The sequence below is a fragment of the Orcinus orca genome, chromosome 3 (genome assembly GCF_937001465.1).
Source record: "Orcinus orca chromosome 3, mOrcOrc1.1, whole genome shotgun sequence".
Lineage (NCBI taxonomy): Eukaryota > Metazoa > Chordata > Mammalia > Artiodactyla > Delphinidae > Orcinus > Orcinus orca.
In genome coordinates this window covers 93684388-93695414 of record NC_064561.1, presented here as the reverse complement: position 1 = coordinate 93695414, position 11027 = coordinate 93684388, and the positions used below count along the sequence as shown (strand labels likewise).

Here is an 11027-nt window from a genome sequence, read left to right as displayed (position 1 = left end):
CTCAAGAAAGAATACATAACATGCAGAAATACAGGATATCCAAAAACAGCAAAGTAGTGAAGCGAGTCATACTCTGAATGATGGTGAAGAGAGAGACCTGAGTGAAGCTGTGCACTGGGTGGAAAGGGTAACTAGTAGAGATTAGAGCCAGGTGAAAGGCTCCAGAAGAGACTTCTTTAAAAAGATGAAATTAATGAACTACTTGGACTTCCCTGGTGGCACAGTGGTTAAGAATCCGCCTGCCAATGCAGGGGACACGGGTTCGAGCCCTGGTCTGGGAAGATCCCACATGCCACGGAGCAGCTAAGCCCATGCGCCACAACTACTGAGCCTGCGCTCTAGAGCCCATGAGCCACAACTGCTGAGCCTGCGTGCCACAACTACTGAGCCCGCGCACCTAGAGCCCATGATCCACAACAAGAGAAGCCACTGCAATGAGAAGCCTGCTTACCGCAACGAAGAGTATCCCCTGCTCGCAGCAACTAGAGAAAGCCCGCACACAGCAATGAAGACCCAACGCAGCCAAAAATAAAAATAAATTAAAAAAAACAAAAAAAATAAACTATCTGATGTGAACAAACTATTTGTAAGGTTGTTTTGACAACTGATAGTTTATGGCTGAGTTAGTGACAAATATTCAGAAAACTGAGCAAATAAAAGAAAAAAATTAGCCCCAAAGAAATAAAAAATAACCACAGCATACTCAAGAGTGTTTCTGGAGATCAGCTGGGGATCTTCCTAAATGCATTCAAATTCTGGGCTTGGGCCAGAGATTCTGCATTTTTCACAAACTCCCAGGGGAGCCCAGTGCTGCTGGATCCCTGACTGTAATTTTGAACAGCAAAGGTACTACATGGTTCAGCTATGAATGGAGTATAGGATAATAATGTAAACTCTGAATAGTGATTAAAATTATCAAATACAGTGGTAGGAGGGAAGATGGGAAAGATGCATGCATGTGTTGCGGGTAAAGGAAGGAAAACGATATCATCCTCCTCTACAGATGGAAGTTAATGCCTAAAATCGAAACTATTAAAACTGGCTGGCTCTTTAAATTATGTACAATATTGATAACAATAAAGTCCTTAAAAAAAAGGGCAAAGGATGTGAACATAATTCACTGAAATAAATACAAATGACATTTCAACATATGAATAAATGCTCAATTTTGCTCATTAGAAAAGAGTCTATTTTTCACTTGACTGGGAAAGAAGCAAAGTTAATTATTCACTGATTGCAGCAAGATGAAGAAACAGCAATATGTTACAGCAATAGTTGTGAAACCTTTTCTGACAATCCTATTGTCCCATAAGTAAAAGAATTTTAGATTCTAGTGATCTTTCTGTAACAAATCTTTTAAGTTGACCGCCCCAGTATCCACTCTCAACTACTCACTTCCTTGGCTGCCTCTACTATCAGGACTGAAAGGCTGTATTTCACTTTGTGCCAGAGTTCTTGACAATGAAACTTAAGTGAAAGTTGGCCAGGAGGGATTTTGAGAAATCTCTGGCTTTCCTTTTAACGGGGGACAGATGTGGAACTCTGATACAATGTCAGGTCTGGTATCATCCCTTTTACAAGCTTGCAACAACTGTAAGGATGTTAGAAACATGCCATGGATAGCGGAGTAGAAAGGTATGAGGGCATCACTGAGCAACCGAACCAACACCTATTATAACCTTTGGGTTTCACATTATTTGAAAAAATTTAATTCCTGCTTAAGTCCCTCATCGTTTTCTGTTACACAGCCAAACACATTCCTAAGTGATACACTTCCCCAAAGAGGGCTTCTCTGAATCATGTTTTGCAACCCTGTATTTATTTATAAGTCTGATATATAAACTGCTGTACTATTATGTTCACTATAAAACATATTAATAACAGAAGTCATTAGAGAGAAAAAAACCTAAGTAACAATTCTAATACTTCTTCCTGCATACCAATGGATCATCTCATACAGCCTGGATGTGTAACCCCTTTTAAAGTTCTGAAAGTCTGGCTTCGTTTATTCTGTAATCACTTGGAATTGTTTGATCTCAAGCAATAAAAACTTAAAGAAATGGGGATTTAAAGGAGGACATAAAGGGGCTCATAAGATTCACAGAAGAGCTATACCAGGCCTCAGGAAGACAGGAATCAGGATAGCTCAAATTTGTAAACAATTCCCATCACCATTTGTACTTGTGTTTCTACTCCAGATTTAATATTTGTGAGAAATAATCCATTGGCCTGGCTTGGGTCATATCCTGTGGTCAGGATGCAGTCCTGTAATTAACTGCCCTTCCAGAAGCATATGGAGTCAGGGAAGGCAGTTCCCCAAGAGATGATCAGTAGACAAAAACATATGGCTGGATAAGGAGTCTCTTAAATTTTACACAAAATCACCACTTTTAGAACAGTGCTTTGGAATAAAGTTAGAATCACCAATCCACTTTAGTTTCTTGAAAAAATGTTTATGTCAAGGTGCTAAAGCATAGGTAATTTTAGAACTCCAAGTAAAATAATACTCTTAAGTCTACACAATAAGTAAATCTAAAGCTTAAACTCCAGGACTTTCCACATGCCAACAAACTAGTAATTGATTAAACAATTCAATTACAATAATTGAGTAGAAGAATATGATCTACAGAGTGAAGTCAGAAAGAGAAAAACAAATATATATTAATGCATATATGTGGAATCTAGAAAAATGGTACAGATGATCTTATATGCAAAGCAGAAAGAAAGACACAGACATAGAGATCAAACATAGGGATACCACGAGGGAAGGGGGCGTGGGATGAACTGGGAGATTGGGACTGACATATACACACTACTATGTGTAAAACAGATAACTAATGAGATCCTACTGTATAGCACAGGGAACTCTACTTGGTGCTCTGTGGAGACCTAAATGGGAAGGAAATCTAAAAAAGAGGGGATATATGTATATGTATGGCTTATTCACTTTGCTGTACAGCAGAAACTGACACAGTAGTGTAAAGCAACTATACTCCAAGTAAAAAGAAAAAAAAGAATATGATCTACAGACTGCCTGTTCATAGACCTCCAAAAGGATTTAAGCACTTTCTTCTGGTTTTAGGCTCACACTACGCTTCCACTCCCCATTTTATTCTCTTTATCGCCTCTGCTGGCATTAACTAATTTGTAAGCAAAAGCTACAAAAGTCAGTTTGAAATTTATTTCATTAACTTAAAAGAGGAACAAAATGTGTACTTCAAATCTTATTAAACTCATTTATCTGAAACATGTTTACACAGAGGACAAACAGATATAGGATTTCAAGTAACTTATGGTAGAGTCCACTGTCCATTTAAAAAAATGATTCTTTAAAAAAAAAAAATGATTCTTTCACAAAAACTGCATTAAAAGGCAAAAAGAAAAAATTTCTTTTATACTTCCTAAGAGCTGGATGCATATTTCTGATGTAAATTTATTTCATTGTCAACTCTGATGCTGAAGCTGGGAGGCACAAATGTTCATAGTTCAGTTAAATGATGCAAACAGAAAGTTTCTGTTTCTCTCAGATACAAATGAGAAACCTCCATTCATGTCTCTTACAGTAGTACCACATCCTTGATTCTCATACCAGGTCACTTCTTCTTCTTTCCTTTCCCTTTTTTACTTCCCTCTCCTTGCTGAAGACTCTGGTCACCACCTCCGGTTTTTTGTGTCCTTGTTTTCAGTTTAGGTATCATTTCTGCAGCATACAACATTACTGACTTACCTAGGAACAAGAAGTTAGGCTTAGTGTATAATCTGAGAAATAAGACATAAAAGGTCGTTAACTTGAAAATCATGAAGTTTAAGAAATCATCACCACATCAAGAAAATAAGAATTTAAAAAGAAAAAATCAGGGCTTCCCTGGTGGCGCAGTGGTTGGGAGTCCCCCTGCTGATGCAGGGGACATGGGTTCATGCCTCGGTCCGGGAAGATTCCACATGCTGCGGAGCGGCTGGGCCCGTGAGCCATGGCCGCTGAGCCTGCGTGTCCGGAGCCTATGCTCCGCGACGGGAGAGGCCACAGCAGTGAGAGGCCCGCGTACCAAAAAAAAAAGAAAAAGAAAAAATCAAATGACTATGAAGACACTGATTTTCTCAAGTGGGGACCTTTCCTGGAGAAAATGTATTAAGAACAATGCTGAAATATTTAAATGAACAAAATAAAAATTTAGAACACTTTATTTGAAATAAAAAATTTGATCTTGGTCCTAGGAATTGACTTGAAGATCAAAGGAAAATATATCTAAACATAACAAGCTGAAAACAGAGTCAGGATATTATTGTAACTTAAGCTAGGAAGCACAGGCCCTCTCAATCTTACAGCAAACGCCCATGTCATTAAGCTACAAAATATGTCACTCACACGCCCAAATGATTTATGCCCACGTGCCCCCTGCTCTGGGCACCAACCACCTCCTCCAGCTCCAGTGGCTGCTTTCAACACATCAGCCGCTCAGCTCTGTTTTTTACTTTCTTACTGTTTTCTTACTGGAAACAGGAAGCAACATCTTTTCAACTGTAGTTTTTACTTCTATGTTATTAACTAGTCAAAGCAAAAGGTTGATGGTTTTTGTTTTTGTTTTTTTTTGGTCTTTTGACTTGTAAAAAGTAGTGTAGGAAGATGCCAAAGAAAAGAAAAAATACACTGAATATACCACCTGTCATTCCCGAGTCAGACCCTTAAGTTTCTAGAAATATCTACCAATCCTGACAGGTTTTGGTAGATATTAATAACCAAATAATTATGTTAGAATAATAACCAGTTATTTTAATTCAATTAAAAACAATTCAGTTGTCACTTTGGGGTTACTGTGTCAAGAAAAAAATTAACAGCTCCATTTAAAAAACCTAGAACATATTTTTTACAAATAAAAAATTCAGAAAAGTAAAGAATTACATGTAAATAAATACTCATCTTCCCAATACACCGAGTTAATATATTGGAATACTGAAGTTTGTTTTGTTTGGTTCTCATTGTTTTTTAAGAAATAAAACACTAGAGCTAATGCTACAATCTATTCTGACCATCACACCCCTGACCACACTCCTCACTCCCTACTCGCCATTAGGTTAACTACTACCTTAAGACTTGGTGTTTTCTTCTAGTCCATTTCAAAAGTGTTTATATATATGTCAATAAACAATACTGCATATACATCAATCAATAAACAGTAATATTTTGTATTTAAATGTATACCTAAGTGGCCCCACACTATGCATATCTCTTGCGTTTTTCGCTCAATATGGCTTTTTATTTTTAATTTTTAAAATTATTTATTTATTTATTTTGGCCACCCTGTGCAGCTTGTGTGATCTTAGTTCCCTGACTGGGGATTGAACCCTGGGTCCCTGGCAGTGAGAGCACAGAGTCCTAACCACTGGACTGCCAGGGAATTCCCTCAATATGGGTTTTTATTTTTTTATTTAATAAATTTATTTATTTATATATTTTTTGGCAGCGTTGGGTCTTAGTTGCTGCGCATGGGCTTTCTCTAGTTGCGGTTAGCGAGGTCTACTCTTTGTTGCAGTGCATGGGCTTCTCACTGCGGTGGCTTCTCTTGTTGCGGAGCGCGGGCTCTAGGCGCACGGGCTTCAGTAGTTGTGGGATGTGGGCTCAGCAGTTGTAGCTCGCAGGCTCCAGAGCACAGGCTCAGTAGTTGTGGCGCACGGGCTTAGCTGCTCCACGGCATGTGGGATCTTCCCAGACCAGGGCTTGAACCCATGTCCCCCGCATTGGCAGGCGGATTCTTAAGCACTGCGCCACCAGGGAAGCCCTCAATATGGCTTTTTAAATTTACTGACAGAAATGAATAGCAGACCTCAAGGGTCTCTAGGATCTGAAATAGCAGTAATGTGTGACCATTTAATAATTTCACATTCTTAACCTGGGAACAATGATGGGACTTCCAGAGGATTATAAAATGTTCACGCAACAATGTGTTTTTTTTGGAGAAATGATTAGTAGGTTTCATCACATTCTCAAAGGTCCTTAACTTAAAAGAAGTTAAAAGCACTGTTTACCTCTCTGCATCAGCAGCAGCCCTTTTTCTAAATTAATCTATAGAATGCAAATTACGTTTTTGACCTGTCAAAAGGTCAGTTTTAGAACATTTTTGACAGTGTAGAGGAGTAACCTATCCCAAACTTAATTCATTCATTAAAAAAAACTTACGTGATGGGAACTGTACAAGACAGAGGCTGCCATCTTCCTGTTTGAGCTGGACCCGGACCCTGCCCCTGTACTGAAGATCACGATTCCATTCTCTAGAGTACATTTTATTTTTCTAACGTAAAGAAATAAATAAAAACAGGCTTTAAGAAAGTTATTATGTCAATGAGATGAGTATGGAAAATAGTGAACAAAGAACCATATCATACCTCAAGAAATACATTAAGTCCAACTGCTGAGCATACATCCTGAATCTCTGTAGCTGTAGGATTTTCAACAGCCTGAAAAGTTAAAAACAAAAACACTAAATAGCTCAGCTTTAAGTGGATATTGCTACATTGTTGTATAAATCATTTCAAATATCTGATCAAAACACATATCAAAATCCTAGGTTTCCTTTTTTTTTTTTTTTAGGTACAGTTGTTTCGATTGTAATTTTTAAATTCCTGGGACTCACACTGATTCATACTTGTGTATCCACCTCCCTTCCAAAAGAACATAAACTTCACAGGGTTAATACCAGTTAAACAACTATTACAGATGCAACCATTTCCTCCCTCCCTCCTTTCTTTCTTTCTGTATTTACTCTTTAGTGTCCATGCTCAGCAAATTATAAGGTATAACAACCTTATATTCAGCATAGACAAAGCTTAGTATGGCTAATGGAGATTCCATTGCTTAATGAGGAGCAGTGTTTGTCCTGATCACCAAGTACCCTTTCTGGCTCCTCCAGAAGCCCTCAGAATTCTGTAGTCATTATTGGTACACTTTGATGGACACATCTGTCTATTAAATAAATATATGCTAGGAGCTGTCTTTGCCACAAGGGGCTTTTTTCAAGAAGTCTACATAATACAGATGCAACCACTTTAGAAAACTGTTTGGCAGTATCTACTAAAGTTAAATATATGCATTTTTATGGCCATGCAATTCCACTGCTATAGGTATGTTATCGAGGAAAAATACAAAATAGACAATCTCAAGAATGTTCACAGTAGCACTATTTTTAATAGCCCCAAACTAGAAACAACCCAACTATCCATCAATAGTAGGCTGGACCGTGGTATATACACACAATGCAGTACTACAGAGCAGTGGCTTTCAGCAAGGTAATTTTGCCCCCTGACATTCAGCAATGCTAGGAGACATTTTTGATCATCACAACTAGGGTGGGGTAGGGCACTGGCTTCTGATGGGTAGAAGCCAAGGATGCCGCTAAACCCCACACAGCACAGCACAGCCTCTGCAACCATGAATCATCTAGCTCAAAACGCTGGTGGTGCTGCTGTCGGGAAACCCTACAACAGAGCAATGAAATTCAACAAACTACACTCACAAATGCAGGGTATAAGCACTTGTAAGCTGAAACCTCATAAGCTTCATGTTCATTGAAATCAGACAGACATGAAAGTACATAGTGTGTAATGCCACTGAAATAAAATAAGAAACAAGCAACAGTAATCTATGGTATCGGAAGTCAGGGCAGGGGTCATCCTTTGTAGTGAGTGTATATGGAAGGAACAGAGACTGGGAAGGGACATAAAGGAATCTTCCTGAGTGCTGGTAACGTGTTCTTTTTAAAATCTGGGTGCTTGGTTACCCATGCGTACTCATTTTATGAAATTTAATCAAAATAAACACGTAAGATTTACGTATGTTTCCGCATGTATGCTATAAATCAATAAAACTAAAAACAATTCAATCATTCTCCAAATTATCTTGAGATCTTGCTTCCAGAGGTCTGTCAATGTGGCTTGATGTTAGGCATTATTCTGAATCAGTGCTTTGGCATCTTCTCTTTTACCCTGTAGCAGCAAAGCAGACTTTCCTCTACACATTTAAGCAGTAGAATGAGAGATATTAAATAACACAAAAATAACGTACTGCTTCAGGCCAAGTTCCTTAAATCCATCATCAGATTACAAAATGTAAATTAATCTTAAAAAAATAGAATATAACATTAATTTTGAAAATGAAAAGCTACAAAGACCCCCTTCACTTGGCACTAGGCACTTTCTAAACTTAAGCCACCAGGCCAACTAAGAACTCGGGTTTTCCTACTGAAACAGCACAAGGCAGAAATCATCTCTTTTAAAACTATAAACACGTACTTTTAAGAAGTATTAATTTTAAAGTAACTTTGCCCCTCTCAAAAAGAAGACGATGACGATGATAATGTACATAAAACTGTAAAACTCAACATATGTGAATTTTCTGCAAGTCTTGTTTAAAAACACAGCTGCATTCTGTATATCATATTGTACAATGCCAGAATTTTGGTTTCCTTTATTAAGGGAAAGAGTGTCATAACCTTAAGTTTAAAAAAACAAAAACGTGCAAACCCTACAACACTCCACCCCCAACTTCTTTCAAACACAGGCTCATGAAGAACCACTTAAAAAATTCTTTCAGTTATGAATCAGTGCCCTCCTGCATCACCATTATTAATGAAAGCACCCCAATTGTTGGCTGCCGTTCTCCTCATGCCCCAAACAATGCAGTAAAGTAAAAGAAGCCTTTGTGGCCCTGACAATACAACCTCCCCAGGCCCTCAAAGACAGACGTATCAGCCCGCTTACCTTACTTATGGGGATTCGCCGCCCCTCCGCTATGGTCTTCTTGTTATTTAAGTAAGCAGGATAGATACAAATGAACCTGCCACAGGAAAAGCCCAGCTGGTATCACTCGAGAAATATTTCCAAAAGTTCATTCATTCTTTCTTTCATCATCATCATCAGGATTGCCGGTACACCTATACTATTATGTGCTTAACTTTTTTTCTTTAAATTGCCTCCCCTCTACTTAAAAAGCGAACTTTAACTTAGATGGAAAAAAAATCACTTGCTAGAGGGAGGGAGGGAGGAAGGAAGCAACGCCGTAACTGTTCAGTTAGATACAGGTGCCTGTCAAAAGCTTCTGATGGCGGGGCCTGCTCTCTTATATAGAAACTACAAGTCTGAGGTATTAAAGGCTTGAAAGAACTCAAACGAGCCTTTCCGAACGCACCAACAACTGAAAGAACAGATTTTTCACACTGTGATTACTTAACGTCATGTCCACGTAGCACCCAAAGTCCTCTGTCTCACGCACAGGTAAACACTGAGCTAGGTAAAGTTGGGATCTAGGGACCTGCGAACAGCCCTGGCGCAGCCGGCCTCAGGGAGGAACGGGCGCCGGAGGACAGGCCCGGAGCCCGGCGCTGGGGCTGAGCTCCCACGGCGAGCCTTCCTCAGGGCTGGGGAAGTCTGCGCAACACCCGCGGGCTCGCCGCAAGCCCCTTCCTCTCTCCGGACTCACCTGTCCTGGTCGGCCGGGGACTGCGCAGCGGCGCAAGCCATCTTCACCCAGCCCCCAGGCCGAACTTGCAAGAAAAACCCAGCCTGAATTCCGCTCAGAGAGCTCCCAGACCACCCCATTTCCGGCGGAAGTCCTGCCCACCGAAGCGCTTCTGCGTCCGCCGTTTTTCACCGTCGGTTTGTTCCAGCACCTGTCGCTCGGCGTCAGGGTCTCTAGTTTCTGACGTGGCGTCGAAACCTCTCGCGAGAGGGTCCACGAAGGCTAGTAATTCCTTCGCTTCTCAAGATCTCGCCAAAACCAGCCTTTGGGGCGCTTACCCTGTCGCTAAAATTGGCTTAAGCGTTCACGCGCTTTCTTGGCCAATTTCACATTGCGATTGGATGCTGCTAACTTCTCTCGTCCTTAGAGTAGGGCTCCACACCGCGGGTGATCTGTGAGTTCCGAGCAAGTTGTTAGAGTAGGCAAGAAAATACCCTTTATGTTTAATCTTTAACCGCTCTTGGGCCCTGCAGCTCGCTTTCAACTTGGCAAAAATGGAACTAGCAAAATTACTTGGCACTGTATTTCAGTGTGCTGTATAATGTTAGAAGTTTGACTATACACTTTTCAAAACCTTTACCCTAAAATTCACTGTATTTTTACATACCTTAGGTTAATTGCAAAGCACTGTTGCAGTATCCCATTCTTTAAACACAACTTTATTCCTATTTTCGTAGCGGCCGTTTATTCAGAAAACCGGACAAGGTAAAATAGGTATTTTCTTCTAAAACTGAAAAAACAAAATAAAACAAAAATCTGCCCAAAGGCTTGAGTCTCCGCGAGGCTGGGTAATTTTCGCCATTCAACGCTAGTGATGGCTGAGCATAAATACCCAGCTGGTCTGACTGGAAGCCCCTGATTTTTCTCCATCCCCTCAGTTCCTGTCTCTCAATCTTCCTTGTACTAGTGTCTTAATTTGGTGGATTAGTTTGGTGCTGATGTATATAAATGTCTTACTTCTTTATAAAGTGCACAAGATTCCTGTAAAAACAGCTTCATGCAATGACCAAACCAAACCAGTTTCTACAGAAGTCTGAGAATTTGCCCTAGGATAACTGTCACGGGGAGAATTCCAGAGCACAACGTGGTGTTCATGAGTAAGATTTGTCTACATTCCATCTCCAGCCTCTGTTGGATTCATATCTATTGATATATCTTGGTGTAGGAGGGTAGACTGTAAGTAAAATTTCTTTTAGTGAACCTGTTTCATTACAAATCCTTTAAGGCATTTGAACACAAGCAGTACTGCTTTGGTACTCTTACGGGGAAGTGTTATACCAAACACCAAAGTAGAGGACAGGTGTGCTTCCACTTCTAGAGGAATAGAGTGCAACTTCTGGACACCAAGAATTCCTGACAATATGGTCCCCACTTAGGCACCACCAAGATTCCAGCTGGTGTCTGATGGAGAGCACTGTTTTGGTAGATCTGGTTGGTTTGAAAAGACATAACATGAGAACATTTACTGAGCTGAAGACTCAAGATTGAAAAGACTCAGTACTAAAAGATAGGGCTGTGG

At 40.0% G+C, this 11027-nt stretch overlaps 1 protein-coding gene across 2 annotated transcripts; it reads right to left on the bottom strand.

The window, feature by feature from the left end:
• Nucleotides 1-3166: 3166 nt before the first annotated feature.
• On the bottom strand, nt 3167-9694 carry SRP19 (signal recognition particle 19). 2 transcript variants are annotated; one of them, XM_004267451.3, is made up of 5 exons: nt 9470-9694; nt 8752-8827; nt 6382-6453; nt 6176-6287; nt 3167-3727 (listed from the first exon to the last, which is right to left on the bottom strand). In XM_004267451.3, exons 1-5 carry the CDS (start codon nt 9586-9588, stop codon nt 3594-3596), a joined length of 513 nt encoding a protein of 170 aa, XP_004267499.2. In that variant the 5' UTR covers nt 9589-9694; the 3' UTR covers nt 3167-3593. The 2 variants fall into 2 exon arrangements, with proteins under 2 accessions (XP_004267499.2, XP_012387638.3); XM_012532184.3 differs by lacking the exon at nt 8752-8827 and having other exon boundaries at nt 9470-9606.
• Nucleotides 9695-11027: the final 1333 nt, after the last annotated feature.

Bases quoted from the DNA above. Each gene is read 5' to 3' on its own strand.
- SRP19 (XM_004267451.3), bottom strand. From the start codon at position 9,588: ATGGGGTGGTCTGGGAGCTCTCTGAGCGGAATTCAGGCTGGGTTTTTC. The intron at 8,828-9,469 runs GTGAGTCCGGAG...TTCCTGTGGCAG, and splicing joins TCCCCGGCCGACCAGGACAG to GTTCATTTGTATCTATCCTG. The intron at 6,288-6,381 runs GTATGATATGGT...TCTTTACGTTAG, and splicing joins GACTTAATGTATTTCTTGAG to AAAAATAAAATGTACTCTAG.